Source organism: Polistes fuscatus, unplaced genomic scaffold (assembly GCF_010416935.1).
Source record: "Polistes fuscatus isolate 324 unplaced genomic scaffold, CU_Pfus_HIC Scaffold4, whole genome shotgun sequence".
NCBI lineage: Eukaryota > Metazoa > Arthropoda > Insecta > Hymenoptera > Vespidae > Polistes > Polistes fuscatus.
Genome location: NW_025113118.1, coordinates 1,944,616 through 1,965,951, shown reverse-complemented (window position 1 = coordinate 1,965,951; position 21,336 = coordinate 1,944,616). Strand labels below are relative to the sequence as shown.

The window sequence follows — 21,336 nt, the reverse complement described above, 5'->3', positions numbered from 1 at the left end:
TAAATTTGATAGTTATTTTGATGGAAAATTATTGTTTAAAAATCTACCTTTCCTTTATTACTTTTTACATAGTTTTAATTTCTTTAGGTGTCTCCTCATAAAATCATGACTTTAAACACCGACTGGTCGAAGTTTCTTATTTTTTAATTTCTTTCTTTCCACAGCTAATGGCAGTTGTTCATGACATTTGACACTGACGAACGAGACTAATTATTTTTCTTCTTACAAAGAACAGAGAAAAGCGCGAACGCAAAGTCGTAAAGCTCCATGGTTGATGAGAATACACACTTATACATAAAGACTTTCGCATAGAAAAACTCATAAAAACTGTATAATAGCTGTTTCACGATATATAATATCGTTTTCTCGCTTTGCACTCATGAAAGATATCGCGTTGAGCCTTATGCAAAAATATCAAATTAAACTTCAAAGGTTTTCCAAGATTTGACATTATAGTGTAAGAGAAATATAAGTGAATCTTTCATCCCTTAAAAATTTTAACCGAATTATACTTTTCAGATGCATAAAGAGATCCCTTTGATTTCTTCTCTTATAATAACATACTTTTAATTATTCATATAATGAACAATGGATCGTTTTAACCATTTCTCTACTCGCTCCTTCCTTTTTTTTTATTATTTCAAAAAATTAATTGCATCATTTCCATTTATCCGAACGTATTATTAATAAAATTATTAATAAAACTAAAATTTTCTATTATATTTTGTTATATACAATACTAATTTATAATTAATAATTTATTCTTTGCAAATCTTATGAATCGAAATTAAATCCTATCTTTCAAAATGTCGACTATCGTTTTTAAGAAATGACGAAAAACGTTTCTTCGTGAAATGTTTTTATTTTTAAACAACTTTCTCAAACTTTAAAAAATTTCAAATAGATTTTGGTATTAAGAATCACGCTCGTAAAGTGTAAAGTGTTATTTCTAGCAAAAGTAAAGAATACAGTGTAGGTTAAATTTTTAGGCATTGTCGGGGCTGCCTTACATTAATCCAAAAATTGGTGGAGGAGCGGTAGACACCACGGATAATGAGCTTGAAGATGAGGTAAAAGTCGAGGAGGAGGAGGAGGAGGAGGAGGAAAACGAAATAAAAGAGGGCGAGGACTTGGGCGAGACGCACGTGAACGACAAGAAAAGAGAAAAAAGGACCGTGGAATTTGAACGAAGCAAGCAGAAACCTTTGCAAAAGTATGAAGTGATTGGTACGCTTCAGGAGTATAAGGTACAAGAACCCTTCGATCTTCTTGTTAGTTTAATCAACGTCTCAACATCATCTGACAAGATAAGCAATGTGAAAGAAAAAATAAGAATAGAACAAATACCTATTAGATCGTACGATTTGCTTTAAATTCCATATTAATGAAGTATCTTTTATAATTCATTCAATGTAAAATAAATAACGGATTAAATTTATTAGCATCGAATATAACATTTGTTCGACAAATAAGTTTCGATGAAATTATTCGAAATTTATTTTCCCTTTACATCGTGCACATCTTTGTGAAAAGTTTTAATAACTAAGAAATTTTTAAGATTATTGGCAGATTAGAAAATGATGTCTTTATTGTGAGTATCTTATAACCGGAATATTTTTATCCATCGTCCTGAACCTGTCTTACTTTGTTTTCATTTCACAGATATTTGAAGTTATTTTATCGTGAAATTTAGATCGATACTTTTAATCTTTTCGAGAAATTCTTTTTTATATATAAAATAAAATGATAAGATTCGTTAAATTTGATACAAATAAAAAAATATTTTTATCGGAAAAGAAAAAAGATATTACACCACCCGATAAAATATAACTTGCTAGATCGATAAAACTCAGAATGCAAATATTTTATTCTTCAAATTTAGAAATGAGGCAAGAGATGATTTAAATTGCTCGTCATTATTTTCATATTGTATTCGAGCTTTTGTTGTAATCGAATATTTTTGTCCCAGCTGAAATTCTATATCTGATATCTTTATTTCCAGTATCCTTATCCCGAAGAAGTAACGAGAATTATTAAAGACACAGACAGTCGTGAGATTCTATTGTGTGAGTTGATGAAATGTGGAATTATTATTTACGATATTACACAAGATCGGAGTCAAATCGAAGAAGCTTCTTGGGTATTAGAAGGTTCGTACATTTTTTATGTTCCTCAAATAAGAAATTTCTTGTTTTCCTCTTTTTAATAAGTAAAAAATTGAAAAAATTTCTATAAAAAAAATTTACTTGCTTGACAAGACAGTGACAATTCTCTTACAGCGATAGAAAATTTTGATTAATTTTAGGAAAAATATATTTAAAGAGAATGTATTTATACAATATCTATTATACAGTTAAAACATCATTCTATTATTGTAACTATAAATTTGTTTACACAAAAAAACAAATTATTTATGGGTTAGAATATATCAAGATTAAAATGTAATTTCTATTGATCTTTCAAAAATATCTTTAACAATAAGTAAAACTCGGAGCATTTTATCTGTTTTTTATCAGTAAAATATTAACAATAAGCATATTGATAACGAAAGAAACAGTAGAAAATTAATATTAATCTTTGAATGCAATCCCAAATAGAATTTATTTAAAGTACTTACAAACTTTTTTCTGATTCAGCTATGTAATTTACAAAAGAATTGGATATCGTTTACTTTTTATCCTTAATATAAACTAATATTCGATAATAAGTCGACGTAATAAAAAACTGACACTGAATACATCAAATTTAATTCCAGGGAAAATTAAAAACATGAATTAAACTCTTATATAAGGCTTATAGAAAATAACATAACAGGAGAATGCATTGTTGAATATTACCTTCTGTGATATTTTTGAAACTCGGGAAAATTTCCCTTTACAGGAGTGTTTTTGATTTCAATTATTCATACATAATCACTTAACGTATATAGAATAAAATAGAAATTTGTTGAAATATATTTTTTAATTTAGATCTTGTACGATTTTAATACAAACATTGTAATTGTTCAAAGAATACTTTTTATCTAAGTAATCTTCAAATTTTCTAGATACTTTGATGATTAAAAAATATATCGCGGAATAATTTCTTTTAGTTTTCTTCGCAAATACGAATTAACTACCAATTCAATTTATTTATCTACTTCGATATAAGAAAGTATCTCTATCTATTAATCACTTAGCATTGAATTTCCGCTCACGTACTCGAACTACGCTTCCTCTCAAAACTATCTTACGATATTCTTTCTTTCTTTCTGTCTTTTTTTCTTAATCTCCTCTTTTCGATCTATTTTTAAGCCATCCAGGAAATATTAGAAAGTTTTGATGGCGATATGGTCACGGAAGTTGGTAACAAAGAGAATAAGAAAAGTAGAAAAAGTAAAAGAAAGGAAAAAACCAAGATACCTCGATATTTTATCCTGATTTCAACAATAATGACTTGGGCCTTTACGAAGCCATTGGATCCGGAAGATCCGGATTTGCCATTCACCGAAGTGGATTACAGAAAGCGACGAGCACATCCAAATTTTAAGGAGCACCTAAGATGCGAAAGGGATGTTGTTATCGTTAAAAAACGCGTCGATTTGAAACAAAAGTTAAAGACTATTGTGATTTGTTGTGGTATCACTTATGGCGAGGAACAGAACGGGCTCCATTATCTTTTTAAAATGGCTTGGTTGAATGAACCTTTTCTACCAATTATCGGCAATGGTAAAAATAGAATTCCTCTTCTTCACGTTCGCGACTTGATCTCGTGAGTATCGAGAATATCTTATTATTCAATTAATTTCTTCTATTTTCAACTATACCTGCATATTTCAGGATAGTTCGCGACGTTATACAAAATTGGCCAACTTTAAGGTACATCGTGGCTGTTGAGCAAGGAATCATTTCTCAGAGTGCGATTGTCAAAGTAATTAATTACATTTTATTGATATGTTTGTTTTTCCTTAAACTAAAGTAGTAAATATGAGGAGATAAAAATCTTATTATATATTTGAAGCAATATTGTTATACAGCATATCAGTAAAGAGTTAACGACTGGAAAAGTGAAACGCGTTGGTCTAGAAGAGTCCTTCCTATATCCGGAAATCACTCAACGAATTTATGATTTGATGACGCTTGATTTAAATATCGATCCTGTTTATGTCCTCGAGAGGATACGCTGGCATTTCGACACGCCATTCACAGACAATATCGAATCGATTGTAAAAGAATATAAAGCGTGGAGAGAACTACATCCGATGAGAATAATTGTCCTTGGGCCGCCAGCCTCCGGGAAAACTCGAGTGGCTCACTATCTTGTTGAGCATTATCGTTTGCACTATATCAATGTGAAAAACTTGATCAATGATAGCATTAAGAAATTGGTAGATATTTAATAATAATATTTTCACATTTGTCATTAATTTTTCTTTTTTTTCTATCTTATCTTTTTTTTACATTTAATCAAATAAAGTTAATTCAAATTTATCTAACGTATCGTGAAAATAATTTCAACATTTACGAGTCTGCAGAAATAGAAGAGAAAACAGCTTTGATAGAAAACAAGGATCGAAGCGGAGAAAAGGGAGAACAAACAGAGGAGGAGAATGATATTAAGGAAGAATCTGTCCCGTTGGAAGATTTGCAACGACAGCTCGACGAAATACGAAACAATTTAGCCCAAAATGATGGACGTCTCGATGATATTACATTGAACAAGTTAGCTATCATTTATTTTTTATTTATTATTCGCTTCATTTCCGATAAACGTTGCTTATTTACATTACTATAAAATTATTATAGTTTTTTAATACCAATTATTCAAAAAAATATATCTGGAAAGAAAAATAGAGATAAAATCTATCTTTACGACGAGATATAGAGGTTTCTCTCAGCTCTCTCTCTCTCCCCCTCTCTTTCTCTCTCTCTTTCTCTTTCTTTCTTTCTTTTGAATTTTTAAAAAAGTTTCAAAAAAGATAAACTAAAACGAAATCAAAGGTTGTTTCTGAAGAGACTTTGGTCGAAGGATTGTTTGAATCAAGGATACGTTATCGATGGATATCCAAAAACATACGAGCAAGCTAAAATACTCTTTGAATATTCAGAAGAAATGAAAGAGGAAGAGGAAGAAGAGAATGAAGAAGAAGAAAATGAAGAAGGAGAAGAGGATAAGGAAATTCTTGAGGAAATTAATATAAAAGCTTCGATCATACCGAGACTTGTTGTCGTTTTGGATGCGAGCGATGATTTTTTAAAGGAACGAGTTATCAATTTATCCGAGAGAGAAATCCAAGGCACCCACTACATGGAAAAAGATATGATACGACGGTTGAAAGAATATAGGTAAGATCGATGATTCGAGAGCATCCTACCCTCTCGAGAAAAAAAGAAAATTAGATCAGCACCCTTTTTGAAACGATAAATTATAAGTTTTTTCCCGAAATAAGATATCTCATTTGTCTTTTCGTTAACTCGTAAATTGATATGATCACGTTTTGATTTCACGTATCACCCTAGCCTTTCTATTCTTGTAATATACAGGGTGGGGTCATTTATAGTGACCAGGTCAATATTTTCCTAAACAAAGGGAGTATATTTACCGTTAGAACAGTGTCGTTACCTCAAAGAACATTTCTATTAACTCCTTGTCGTCTCATCCGCTTTAATAATGATTAAAGTATCTAACCAAGATATATATCATTTAATCGCCTTTCAACACTTTCGTTTCGTATTTCATTGTATATTTGAAACATTTATCATCAATTTTTTGTAGTTTATATATTTTATAATTGATGATACATTCGTAACAATAATAATAATAATAATAATAATAATAATAATAATAATAATAATAATAATAATAATAATAATAAAATTTCAGAGAAAGAAATACTGACGATAATACGCCTCTTCAATTCTTCGATGAAATAGAAGTCCATCCGTTGATTATTTCGATCGAAAATGATATTTGTCCTGATATGTTCCCTACAATTTATCAGTGTCTAAAAAAGCTTGGGGCACCGAAAAACTACGGTGAGAAAAAAGGGAAAGATAAAGAAAAAATATTTTTTTATTAAATGTTTTTTCTATCTTTAATTCTGCCGCTCCGCCTCACCTATTTTTCTTCCTTTACTATTTTTTTTTTCTATTACTCCAGTCCACTAGGGCTATAGAGTCTTTCAATTTTCAATCACTGTACGTGTTACGTAATAGAGATGATAACTTATAAAGATCAACAAAACGTCAAATACACTGTTCAAATGATCGTGACATGAGATTGTTTGTACCACCCACTGTGATTTTGATATTTCGTTGCACACTTTATGCAAATATTTGTTGCATCTCTTGTCCACGTTCTCGTATTATCGTGATAATATGTTTATTTATTTGTTTGTATTATTCATGCACTCTCATATATGCTATAATAAAAATAATTAATTCGTAATGAAAAAAAGCGAAAAATAATTTGTATCTTGATTTTTCTATAATTATAGTAATTTTGTTTTCGAAGGCTTATCACCAGCGGAAGCAGAAGAAGCTCAGAGGAATGCAGACGCTAAAAAGAAAGCTGAGGAAACGGCTTTAAAAATACGAGAGAAACGAGAAGTAGAAGAACGTAAGAGAGAACGCGAAAGAAAAATGATGGAGTGGGTGAGTATGTATTATTGTCGTCAAACTTTTGTAAGATAAGTTGTTTACTCCTACACAAACAAAAAGAAATTACTTGATAACAAGACGGAACGATGAAAAAAATTCTATTAACATCTTGAAGCTCTTCAAAGAGGGAAAAAATGTAATAACTTTTTAAATAAACGACGTGAATTTGTTGCTATTTATTATTTTTTATATTTGTTGCATTCTGTTTAAATTTTTAAACAAAGATCGATTATCGAAATAAAACTGATACGATTAGAATTAAAAATATCTCAATTTTTACGTATATGTAAAATAATTACACGTAGACAGTAGCCGAATCCAAATCTCAATTTATGTGATTTTTAATATAAGGGTATCTGTATGTTTTTGTTAAAAGTGTCCACGTTTATTTGATATGCGTGTAAATCTGTTGTGTAATCAAACGTGAGTCAATGGCCTAGCCACGTTGGATTACTAATTCCCGACCGATCACTAAATTTAAGCAACGTGGGCACGATTAATAAAATAGATGGGTGATCTGTCCGTAGAAACAACAGACAAAACCCGTGTGCTGTTGATTTCAGAGAAGCGATAAAAAGACGCTACATCTTTGGTAATATTGAATAAATGTGAATATTTGTTCGTAGAAAAGTGAATCGAATCTGAAAAAAGGAAGAGTAAAAAAGACAAGAATAATCAAACATGAAGTGTTGTGTTTCATATCTTGGTAATTGCCAGAAACAAAGCACACTTTCATATACTTCCATATTTATGTAGCAACTCTTGTAATTCACGGCCACGTTTATTATTCGTGTATTTAAATATCCTACACGTGTAAGTATGGACTATATCCATGAACATGGATCTTTAATTCATACACGGTTTCACGTGCCATGTTTACACGTGTATTAAGAACACGGATCCTTAATTCCTTATTAATACACGTTTTACATGGCACGTGTACACGTGTATTTTATGACACGTCTAAAACCGCAATCTCTAAATTTTTTAAATGTGTAGATTCGGCTTGATCATAATTCAGTCAAATTTCGCTGCTTATTTAATTCCATATAAATTAAAGATCGTGCAATATTGATATCACCTTCCACTGACAGCTATTTTACGGTCATACTCACGTGAGATATAGTTTAATCGAAATTTTATGTGATACAAAATTCTGGAATAAAAAAATATTTCTTTATTTCTTGAAATTTTTTTACTTAAATAAAATAATAGAATAAAAATCGATGATACGGACAATACTATTCATTTTCTTTATGATTGAAAGGAATTAACCAAATTTAGCAAACATCATTTATTCACTTACGGTAATCGATTAGATCGATTTTATAATCGTATTAATGCGTATATAATACTAAAATATTATTAAATTCATTGGTACTACTAATCCTTTCGAATTACAGGACGAGCGATTTAACATTAATGATAGGAAAGCTAAATGATTTCGAATAGACTTTAAATGTAGAGATGATATAATTCATTAGAAAATGTAACTGTATGTTCATCGTGTTATTATCAACGAGGTTTAAATATCCTGTCATATTTATAAGAATATTTTTATCAAAGATTAATACTAATCGATAGAGTTAAAAATTGCTATATTTCAAAATGTAGTTGACCGTTTTATCCTTTCGGATATGTTGTTTGTTCTCGCGACGGGAAGTTTTTAAACTATGAAAATTACTGTTAGGGGACTGATGAGCGAGTAAATCTGTATAAAAAAATAAATAAATTTTGAAAGTCGAAGTTAGAAGAAAGTTGTATTTGAAGATTTCGGTCTTTGCGATTCTAATCTACTTCTCAGAAGTTTTTTTTTTTACTATCTAAAAGACTCCCTTGTTGGTTTATCCCTCAAAACCCGCAGGATTTTCTTATGAGAAAAATGTTCGTGAACTTCGTAGCTCGCTTGCATTGATCGTTGACACTAGCCAATGTAAATTTCTTCGCTCCTCTTACCCTTGCTATCTATCCTTCGCGACTTTGAAACTAAGAAGTTTACTAGCATAAAATGGTAGAGCATCTGTGTGCGACGATAACTTTTGAGGGTTCGAATTAATCTTCACTATCTCACTTTCGTCTTAGGTAGAATTCATCATTGTTATTTGAAAAGAAAGAACAAACTTTTCACTGGCTTGGGCATTTATTAATAATAATTTCAATCTCTTTCAGACGGATTTGTTAGAAAAATTGCAAGAAGAGGAGGAAGAAAAGCTTAGTGTAATGGGTCAACCACTTAGGCATTATCTAGTTCGATACGTGTTTCCGACTTTGACAAAGGGTCTTATAGAAGTCGCTAAATTGCGACCGGACGATCCAATAGATTTTTTAGTAAGTATTGCTAATTAAACAAATATTTTCTTATAATTTTAAGTCCTTCTGTTTCCTGATTTATCTTCCACTTAATTAAGTATGTTCTAACAAAAATTTTTAATCGCTGTATATTACATGTGCATGCTTTATCTACTTGAAAAGAAAAGAGTACACTTCCAAGAAATTTTCTAAAAAAGTTTCTCTATTTTCGACTTTGTTCTCACATGTTAGCGAAGTAGGTAAATTTAAAGAGATAATATCAAGTTTATCAACTATTATAGTTTATTAAGAGCACTTAATCATACTACATAGTTAATTGCTTACGCCTTGCGAATCGATGAATCATGTAAATGTCCTCGACTCGCCTAGATTATGTTCCTAATCACGAATAATATCCAGAGTTTCCATCGTTAAGAGCACGCAGATTAGTATCATACATTTTTCATCGCGATATGTCTTTTACATAGCTGTTGCGCCATTTTCTTCTTTCTATTTTTAGTCCCGTGTTACAATTGCATTTAACTCTTTTGTCTTATGGTAATGTTAGTATGGATGATTATTATTTCAAATCATGTCTACTGTCAACCTGACTCGATGCTTTTCTCATTTCTTTAGAGAAAGGTGATGTTAATATCTGGGCTGGATATCTTTGGTTTTACTGATATTTTTTATAATATGTTTAACGAATATAAACAAGCATTTCATAAAAAATGAAATAGAAATCTATCATTTTTCAATGCTATTTCTGAAATGATCAATCAAAATAAAAGTCTTACGGTAAGTAAAGAATAAAACACGGTTGTACGTTAGTCAAATCGATAAATGATCAATAAGTGGAGATGCTTTCTTTTTACGAACAGCTGAATCGTTAATTTTTTAACTCGCGTGTCGCTTTTGTTTCATTTGGAGCTAACAATAGAAGTTTTAATAATAGAATACAATTCGTCAGAAGAATCTTTTTGTCATTCACTAAATTAATTTCTTTGTCAATGGAAATTGAATCAGTTACTTTGCTCTTTTATTCTTATATTCTTTTTTCTGATTGGTCATACTTTCATAGTTTCGCATGATAATGAATACTATGGAAACAATATTTATCTTGTAATGTTTAATATACACAGATGTAAGAAAGAAGAAATTAATAAAAATAAAATATTTCAACGATATTAATCGTAAGTGACAGGGAAGTATAATCTAATATACAGTTATCAATATGTAAATGAGAATAATAAAAAAATAAAAGTTGTATTTGTTAAAAGTGACACGAACGTTGCCAATGACAATGCAATCATAAATTTTTGCGAACGTACAGTGAATCAGTACATTATGATAGTCATGAATATGTAATTGCATTGTAAAATTCAACGATACTCCATTTTCAATATTTACTGACTACAGTAAATAGGATACAAGAAAAATTTCATACAATAGCCAAACATTCAAAGCTACACATATTTAAACGAGAATGCAATAGAAAAATCTGAAGTATTGTAACATTATGTATTGAACAAAGCATGTTATTTACGATCATTCTATCACGTACCACCTATGCAGCCAAATGTCATTATTCATATTTTAAGTATACATGTACGTACGAGAAAATATTCAGCTCGCGTAGTGAGGTATACAAATAACTGGTGAGATGTTTGCATATTGTATAGGTAGGGTTGAGTTCTTGGTTTCAGTTGCAACACGTTGTCCATTCATTAAAAAGAAAAATTTTTTAATGTAAAAATGTTAATTCTTATTTAACGAACAATTTGTTTTTCCATTTTTATACTGAACTATTTGACCAGTTACTAAATCAAACTAGTATAGTAACCAGTATTTAAAAAATTCAAATTTGTGTGTACCCGAATGATATAAAATTCTTTGTTTTCTATATAACATAGATATAACTATAGGAATGGTAATGCTACACGTCCCATTCATAAGCGAAATATTATGTGCAGTAGTTTGTAACAGACGGATTTCCATTACAAGCATAATTTCTCAACTCGTAATAAAGCTCTACTTGCAGATTTTGTATAGAATGTACGAATAATGTATAATAGGTTGGATCTAGTCGGTAAGAAATCCATACTATAATATCCTATCATGAATTAACAGAATTCGTATTTGAGTTGTAATATATGTAGACGTTCAATTATCCCTAAATCATCACATTCTGTTCTTATTTGAAAATTTATGTGTACTTATATATATATATATATCCACATATAATTTATTTTGAAATTTTATTAACATCGTTTTAAAAAAACAACTTCTTTGCATTGATAAAAAGATTAACAAGTTAATACTTAGAATAAAATAACTTGGAGAAATAAAGACTTATTTAAATTTGCTGTAATCATGTTTTTGTAAGTTTGATAAATGCGATAAACAAAATAAAACCTTTGTGAAATATAAAAAATATTGATATATTGTTATGGGGAAAAATATGACAATGGAAAACGTGGAAAACGAACACACCGACCATAGAAGAGATTAAAATATAGATAGGGTGTTGCGTCTTGTTGATCAATAACGCTTATTTTTCACTGCGACGGAGAAGATGGGTTAATCCAAAGCCGTGTACTACGGCTGATCATAATGAATTCGTTCTACTAGCGCTGTAGTGTATAGAGCACGTACATTCCCCTTTTTTCATGGATTTTGTCTCTTCCACACATTTTGCGTTCGAAATATAAAACTCGAGTCTTTAAATATTCAATAGGATAGCTCAAACAAATAAATTTTAAAGTTTATGTCTTCGCGAAAAGTTTAATTTGATTAATCATTTTCAATTTCTTCTCTAAATATCCTTTTTTCTTTGGACCAGTCAGCAGATATTTTTCTATCATCGAAAAAAATGTCGTTCGTAGGTCACGTTTCAGAGTAAAAGATGGAAATATATTTTGATAGAAAAAGCGAGTACCATATTGGTAGAAAGGAAATGGCACTAAAAAATTGTTTGGTTCCATTCGTTTCTTTTACCAAACCGAGAGTGCAGTACTCTTTTACGAAAACAATGTGGAAATGAAAACACGTGATGCTTGTAATATGTCTGGTGAAGTAAAAATTCTGATTAACTTGGTCTCGACGAAAAAATTGTATAATACTCGAATAATATTTTTTTCTTCAACAATGCTCTCGTGAATTCGCGGATCGACAATTCTTTCTGCATATTCCGTTATTTAAAATACGATAATACGGTATGAAAAAAGTCAAAGCTGTAAATGGATTTTGTCATTTCGAAGTACACATTCGAATTACAAAAGCACTCAAATCAATTAAATCGATTGTGCGAATCGTAGAACTTGGAAACAATAAAGCTATAATAGCGGAATTATAAGAAATTAGATATAAATTAAAATTGAAAAATCATTTTTTTAAATATCATGCAAAATTTTTTGGAGAATTCGGTGTATATTTCGCAATTTCATTTATAAACGAGATATCCTTCGTTTTAGTTTTGTTTTAATTAACGATGTTACATAAAATACAATTACCGTAGATGCTGCCCAAAAGTCGGGTAAACATCCTTATCCATGCTTATAATGTAATAAAGAAGTACATAAATGTAGTCTTCTTTACTTTAATGATTCTAATTAGTCCTTATCATCTGGTACTGTTTAATGTAACGAGTATGAGAGTAATGTTTCGCGGTGATATGGAAAAACGAAACGCTTTATATCTGAGCAAATTCTTTTTCCAACATCTATTATTTTAACGAAGGAAAATTGAAAAGAATATGAACTATATTATTTCAGAGATTTATTGCTACGAGCAATTTTTGAATTTTCTAGGAGGGAGAAAAAATGAAGAAAAAACCAGGAGAGAGAGAGAGAGAGAGAGAGAGAGAGAAACAGGTGGCCAGAGTTTTTCGACCGACTCTTTTTTTATCAAGTTTTTTGTTTTTTATCTCCCTTTTTTTTGAGTTACATACTCATCTTGAACTTCCTACAATCAGTTTAAAATTCTGCAATATGGAAAATTGACGATCGAAGATAAAATCCTGTTTTCTTTCCTCTTTTTATCTCGAGTTCTTTTAGGCTGGTTCTTAAATATTCCAGAAAGTAGATGGTAATTTGAGAAAACGGCGTTTCGCTAAAAAGAATCTTAGAATGCTGCTTATGTGAAGCACAACTTTATGCTTCTCTTTTTTGAAATTCCAATGTCTTGTGAACTTATTTCATTAACGTACGAAGAGCATTTAAACGTTTCGTCGGAGGAAAGTAAAAAAAGATCCTTACTTAATCTTTTTTTTTCTTACAATCAATAAGTATAAAAAGTAGAATTTTTAGAAAATTACAATCAGTGCGTATAAAAAGTAGAATCTTTTATCGAATTATCGATAAAAATTTTAGGACAATACTTCGTTGTTAATTTTTATTCGTTTTTCCATCAATTTTCTCTTTTTGTTTTTTTTTCTTTTCTTTTATAAATATCATATCGTGTCCTAAATTTTTTGGTTTCCATCGTTGCAACAATTTAAACGATACGAGATATTAAAGTGCAAACATGGATGGACTTTCGTTAATGTATTTTTTCACGTATCGTATACAATGTGGTTTAACCGATCAAATATTGAAGCGAATATGAGGCAATTACGAATTTTGTCGTAAGCTTAAGAAAAAAGTTATTGTTAAAAAATTCATCTTTCGATGCTGGAATAAAAAGAGAGAGAAGTAGTCAAGCATGGACAAATTGCACGATGATCAAAGAAAATTGCTCGTTAGAACGTGTACGACAATCTAATGATAATGAAGAATATTATTTTGATCTATCTCTGCCCTGACCTGTCCGGAAATGATTTTAGTTTCTGAAGATTGGTTTTTCTGATATAATATAAGAATAGATTTAAAACTGTCACTGGCCAAGTTATAAAATAATAATAAAAAATATATCGTCGAAATTTCGGTTCGCTGAGTCAAGTGTTATGTAGTATAAAACAGTACTCATGTTCGTATGAAACGACAAACAACAGTATAGAAGATCCATTAAGGCCAAAACAAATAAATAGATTGTAACTATTACCGAGAATGTATTATCATTCGTTTCTCTTCTCCTTCTCTTCTACTGTGTTCCACTTGTACTCACTCTCGACACGATTTTTTAATTGAAAAAAAGTAACGTAACAACATATCTGAACAAATAAAAATATCGATTTATTATAGAGACAATAAAGGGTCAAAACTTTCATAACTTAATATGTTAAGATATAAAATTCATATATTAAATCAAATATCGGTTGGGCAAATATTATCGTCAAAGTAGATTTCCCCGAGCAAAAGTGATTTATGTATATATTTGCATGGGGCTTTCAACGATAATATGGACTTCATTAGATATTCGTAAGTTAAGTTACTCAACGGAGGTAATAATATTCGTTTATGTTAATGTCAATATTTATTAGGTACTGATATTAGTTCATATGACTTATTCTGTGTACGTAACGAATGCGTTAAATTAAACATGTATTTATTTGTGATATATTAATGTTAATTTATCAGTAATTTTACATTATTATTAACAACGTATTTATATTACGTTATTACTAATAATATAAGTAATATTATTTTTGAATTTCAAGAATTTAATTGGTAAACTATGAACGTATTTCATATTCACTAACACGTTCACTCAAACATGTTTCGACAAAAGAATATATTTGTATATACTCACTTTCACTATCGTCAACGTGAAAAGTTTTTGCGACAAACGTGTCATTTATTTCGTAACGTAACATAACACCACTTCATATTTCTCTTACATTCGGAAACGAGTTTCCCTATTCCGGAACATTCGATCGAATAACTGGATAAGATATTTTACTTTCAAAGTATGGGTGTGTAATGCTAAACGATGCAACTACTTTCAATCCATCAATCGCTCTATTAAAGATAAAGTATCACCAATAAAAAGAACCATGGATACATTCCCTTCAATCAGTACACGCGACTGGATGTTGTGTGTATAATGTCATTAAAGTCTATTGATCGAAAACATTAAAATTATACCGCCTCTTCTTTTTGCTTTTTTAAAATGTTTTTTATTAGACACTTACACGTACTCTACAAAATTCTAATTTTCGTTCGTTCAACGCCTGAAAAACATTCCAATATTCTACGAATTGTTTATTCCTTTATCTCATATATTTCAATTTGTCGTTTTATTTCATATTTAAATTCGTTACTCGAAATTTAATAAAGATTTAATAAGAAAATTAATAAAGATTACAATTTAAAATTTTTTTTCCGTGAAAACATTACAGATTGCACGTATTTGGATTAGAACAGATCGATATAACGTATCATGCATACAGGGTGTTCTCTTTGGATCGTAATTGGCTGTTTTCACTTGGCAAATAATATTATTTTGTATAATACGAATTAATTTATACAAGTACTAATAACTAAAGTGTTTCGAAGATGCCAAGGCAATTAAATATTGTGCAAAAATATCAGAATGTTACAATTACATTATACAATTACAATTTACCACCTACCTACATATACCATTACCATGCAAACTCGAGTACTTCCATACTAATAGTTTGATACGTAAAAAGAAAATTTATCACCTTACATAACTTCTTCAAGCGTTTAATCGAAACACGAAGGTAAAATATTTTGGATATAGTAGAATATCGGCCAAACGGAGAAAGATTTCTTTTTTTTTCTTTTTCTTAAACAAAGAGAAAAGAATAGAAGAGAATATACATCTAAATAAATCGATAGGAATAATAAAGAGAAAAAGAAAAAATGAGAATAAATAAAGGTAAGGGAAATAGGTCAGCTCGTGTCGAAGAAGGCTGCGAAGGGCCGACCTATTTTATAAATGGACTACGCGGTCATTCTCGACGGCATTGCGTTGTTGCCTTGACGGCGTTTCAATCGTGATTTACCTTTGAAAGAGAAGATACTCGAGTATTTTTTTTTCTTCTATCGGTTCATCGTACCATTGTGTGTGGGCGACTATTCCACGGGATTATTTCCTGCTATTTGTTTCGTTTCTCTATTATTTCTTTTTTCCCTTAGCTTTCTTTCTTTTATTCTTTCTCTCTCCCTCTCTCTCTGTCTATCTCTTTTTTTGCTTCCTTTCGATGAAAGGTATCATTATAAAAGCGTCATTATACCAATAGCTTACGTATTTTTAAATTATTCATTGTCTTTTCTCCAAAACGGCACACGAACAGTCACAAACACCTATTTACTTTATTTTTCATTTTTTTACTTATCGTTCTCCCTATATCTTTCTTTTAATTTTTATGAAGACATTTTATGGAATATGTATCCTTATTATCATTGCTTTCAATAATATTAGAAGTATCTAAAGGTTCTTTGGATAAAAAAATACGCATATGTTCCTGAGTTCTTTATTCCGTTTATCGAGAGCACACAGGGTCTACATTTTTCTCTTGTCGCAAACACATCATTATTCTTGTTATTCAAGGTAGCGAAGAAAAGCATACATTTATGTGATTGTAATGTGTAGAAAGATTTTTGAAAAAAGCATTAAAAATATTGAAGGATACATTGTCATTAAATTCGTGAAATTTTTCTATTTGTGTTTTTTAATTTTGTCGTAACCTAAACTTACTTTGTTTTCTTCCGTCTTTTCTTTCAACCCAATAGAAAGAAGTAAAAGTACTAAAAAAGGTACCATAATACCCTTTATTATTTTTATATAACCTTTCCTTCCATTCTCTAACATTTTTTCTCTCTTTCTCTGTTTTTTCCGATAATCACTTATTTTTTTGCAGGACCTCAGTAAATTGTTCCCTCAGAAATTTTTTATAGTTTTCTCTACTTACATAATACATTTATGGTAAAGATCATTTTTGTATTCTGTCTACACTTCTAATCATTTCTTTTTATTATTCTAGTCTGACCGTACTTTGACTATAACTACTTAAACATCGTTTTCTCTCCTAACAGGCCGAGTATTTGTTCAAAGAAAATCCTGAAGGAAGAATGTTTCAACCTGATTACACCGAAACGATGAGCTTGATTCTAGATGCTATAAATCAATTAGCAGATGATATATTTCCAAAAGAAAAGGAACTCCACGATGTTACCACAAGAATTCTGAAGGCTGCCTCCGATGCAAGAATTCTACCAACATCGTCCTTGGCCGGGAAAAGGTACGACTCCCACAACATATGCGCAATCGTGACACCCAAGAGTAGCAATGAGTCTTCCTCTATTTACGAAAGTGAATCCGGGAAAGAAGAAGACTTTGAATTTTATACAGATAACCAAGATGATGAAACTGACTTGGAATATTTCAAATAAATACGACAAATGATATTTTTTCTTTTATCAATATCAATTATCAATATTTTTCTCGTCGATATTGTCGATAGAATTTAATTAAATAATGAACGATTCCCTGTACCACATCCGCTCGATCAACGTTCCCCCAAAATTCCTGAATAATTCATTATAAATGTAAGAATGTTAAGCTGTAGAAGATATACATTATGTTGGTATACAACGAAAATATGCAACACAAACCAACACACAGTTTTGCCAAAAATAAACTCAGCATAGGTCCCTTTTGACCTGAGTTTTATTACACTAGTATGAGAAGGCCTATACTGACGTCGACGTTTGACAGTTCGAAAGTAACAGTAGCTGAGCGCAGTTCACAACCTATTTCATTTCACAACTTTTTCTATTCTATTTCTTTATATCTATCTATATCGTGTATCAACACATAATTTTTACTTTATATTTTTGAATAACCAACACATAGCAATAATCGATTCAACGCAAGAACGTGATCCATTCTCTATTAATAGATTATTGATACTTTGATAAATACAAGCTATTAAGTAATGGTCTAATTCCTTCTGTATCCTCGAATCATCATCGCTTAATGCTATCGAATATCTAAACAGTTTACATGTGTATCGATTGCTCACTGATTATAGAATTCCTCTAATCTTTTATTAGACAACATAACACTGTAGTGCTTTAGTATAATTTATATTCATAGTTGTCCAGTCTGATATTGCATTATATTTCTCAGTGATTATGTCGAATCATACGGAATTTCAATTCAAATGAAATTCCACTACTTCTAACAGACCAATATTCACGGTAATATGAATTTCTATTATGCAGCGAGTCAAAAATCATCATAATCGGAATCAATAAATAGGAGTAAGCGATTTATATAGAAATTGGATATCTATGAAAATGATAAATAGTCGTTACAAAAAAACTTTGTCATTTTTTTTCATCGTCATTACTTTTTCAGAAAAATTTGTTCTACTATTCGTTCAAGGTGAGGATTGTTTATCAGCATTTTTTATGCGACCAAAATTTATCATCCAGAAAAATTTATTTCTAGCTTCGCGATGTCCTTCCGAAGTTTTCTTATGCTAAAGATATATAAGAGCAAGTTCAATGCTACGTTGAGTTTATTCTTCGAGATATAACTTTTCTATAATAAATTTAAAAGGTATATAGAGATCCCCGGGACCTCTTAAAATGGCTTTCCTCTTTCAAACTATTTACCCTTGAGACTTAAAGTGGTATTATTTATTTCGATGACACGATGATCATCGATTATAGTTTATGCTAATAATTAAAGAAATATCCTGTCAACGCGTTTATAATAAATAATTCTGTTCACTTTTAATTTAATTACATGATCAATTAACGTCATTGCAATATCGTTTTCCACGATAAAATTTTACAATATATAATATCCTACAAAATTTTAAACTGTTAAATAATAACGAATCTAATTATATTCGAAGAAAGGTTTAGATCATTTATTTATATCGATTTTATTAATAAGTAGTGCACAAAGAACGTATGCTTCAAATTTGTCGTTCCGAGCGTAGCATAAGTTCTGCTGTCGAACTTCCGATACTCGAGGCCAAGGACGAGGATTCCACATTGTTCTGCGTCTTTAATATGAAGTTAGCGTGCACTATTTTCCGCAAAGTCTTATAAATTCTCCTTCGCTTTTAATATCCTCGACCTTCTAGTTTTTTTTTCCCGTCATTCATCATTTTATAAAACTAATCAGAAAGGAGTATCTTAATTACGCAACATGAAGTTCGAAAAATATTATACTAATAAAATTTCATAAACAATATTTCTCGAAACGTACAGAATAAGTTATTATTCCTACAATTTACATCCGTTCGTGTTACTTATTATGCAACTAAATTTGAATAAAACTTCCCATTTAGAAATAGTGAAAAATCTTATATTTTATTACTGTTAAAAGTTCGCTCAAAGATTATCACCCATCGCTTTAATTCTTCTAATTAAACACTTCTAACTGGGACGTCAAAACGAATCGTTCTTTCAAGGGCGTAATCAATAAATACCCACGTACCGCCACCCCCATGGCTCGTAACCGCAAGCGTATTCGACGTACCAACTAAAACGATCATCTCGATTTAAATACTCTTGACCCTGAAAATAAAGCTTGTCTGTAATCTTCTAATTGCTTACGTTCGAGCTCTTAGTATAATCCTTTCGGAAGGACTTCGACGTTCGTTTATCGATTTTCTGATGCTCTGATCGAAACGGATTTAAAGCTGTGAATAATAAAATGAAATCTTAGAAGATTTTGAAACATCTCATTCTTCTAAAGATAATAATTTAATTATCATAGGTATTGAGTCCTTGAAATTAAATAATTAATGATGTTTCAATATAATAGGACCTTCTCATCCATGGTTTTTGTTAGATTTCGTGTTACAGTAATTCGATTAATTTCGAAGAAGATGTACATATACTTTGTGTGCATGATAGTTGTCAAAATGAAAACAATCTTGACGCGTTAGTTCCCATTATGATAAACGAGCGTGTTAACGAGCAATGAAAATCGTTTAATGTTTGTTCTTATCGTGACAAAGAAAAGTGTTCGTTAAGCGATCTTAATCATTTCTCTGCATTTATAATATACGTGACAAAAAGAAATTATTTGAAAAGTTTAAAAAAATAACAGAAAAAAACAAGACAATAATCACGTGCATGAAAGTAAAGTAAGACTCGGGTGATTGTCTTTTGCGCACCACTGCTATATCTGTATCTCCAAACACCTGTTAGCTGATCAAGCATTCGCGCGCCGAACAGAATCGTGGCTAAAGCACAGCTATCAAAAGATAATTATCATCGTTGTTGCCAATTCGAAAATAAGGTAGTCGTTCATTGAAATATTTGAAAATGTATGTATAGATGTTAAGAAAGGATGAAAAAAACAATAACTCACCGGGATGTCCTTGCAAAGAATAATTGGCTTCTTCACTAGGTACAACTGTCTCTTCTAGTATACTCTCAGATGCCGTTTTGACGATTCCCATTTCTCACCAGAAAAATAGGAAAAATTCTAACGACGTAAGATACTTGAATGAATAATACTCGAAGGTAAATGAAAAATTACTTATTATTAACTATATTAATCTTTCAGAAAGAGAGATCGAAATTTTGTTTTCCACTTTCTCGCCCTCGCTTTCTTTCGATCGTGCCGCACTGTCTGGCTTTGACGGAATGCTCGGCGCCGTTTTGTCCATCTATATTCTGTCTGCGTTCGCGCCTGCGTCTACATCCTCAAACTCCGACATAGTCGTAACAGCACGAGGAGAGCAAGGCAAACCCCTAGGCCAGGGTGAACAGGCTAGTATGTAGACTAACGACGATACTGGTACTGGTACTGGTACTGGTGATGGTGCTGTTGCTGCTGCTGTTGCTGTCGCTGCTTTAGCCACTATTACTTTTAGTAGTCGCAAGTAGTAGTAGTGGTGATGCTAGTGGAGAGTATTTGTGTCTGTGGACTGGCTTTACCCTCTCCCTTTTCTCTCCCACTTATTCTCTCCTTGCTCACCAGACATACCTACTATACCTCTTCCATCCTTCTCTTCCTAAAGTGCTGTCTATATACGTGTCTAGCTTGCGTTTCTGTGTGAGTACGCTGCTATCGTCGTCGCTGCTGATGCTGCCGCTGTAGCTGCTTGGGCGGGGTAGGATAAGTATAGCAAGGGGCAATGTCGACCAACCGGGTCTCGGTGAAGGTCTCGGCTGCTTACTCGTGCCTGATAATAATATTACACTCTCTTCTCTTTCTTTCTCTCTCTCTCTCTCTTTCTCTCTCTCTCTCTATATATATATAAATATATTTATCCGTTTTTTCGTTTTATCTCCTAACTTTTAATATATAAAACTGCAAATTGATAGATTTATTCCGATTACTCTATATTAATTAACATATAATACAAAATTATAATCTCATTTTCATAGGTATGTCCTATGTATATTGAAAAATCTATTATTATTTATTTACTTTTTTACAATTTCATTTTAATTTATTTCAGTGCTAAATAATATATATTAGAAAATTTAAGAAAATTACGGAAAGCAGAATATATTTTCTATAA

The 21,336-nt window shown here is 30.8% G+C and overlaps 2 protein-coding genes across 2 annotated transcripts in view; one reads left to right on the top strand and one right to left on the bottom strand.

Moving 5' to 3' along the window:
- LOC122520596 (synaptotagmin-10-like) overlaps positions 1-20,635 on the bottom strand; it is a 33,608-nt gene extending 12,973 nt beyond the window's left edge. Inside the window, exon 1 of the mRNA XM_043640710.1 lies at positions 20,175-20,635. Coding sequence (XP_043496645.1) covers positions 20,175-20,265 — 91 coding nt within the window. The 5' untranslated portion in view covers positions 20,266-20,635. The remainder of the gene's footprint in view (positions 1-20,174) is intronic.
- Positions 3,103-4,022, top strand: LOC122520597 (adenylate kinase 7-like). The gene is made up of 2 exons (XM_043640711.1): positions 3,103-3,750; positions 3,819-4,022. The coding sequence occupies exons 1-2, from the start codon at positions 3,329-3,331 to the stop codon at positions 3,958-3,960; spliced, it is 564 nt and encodes a 187-aa protein (XP_043496646.1). The 5' UTR covers positions 3,103-3,328; the 3' UTR covers positions 3,961-4,022.
- Positions 20,636-21,336: the final 701 nt, after the last annotated feature.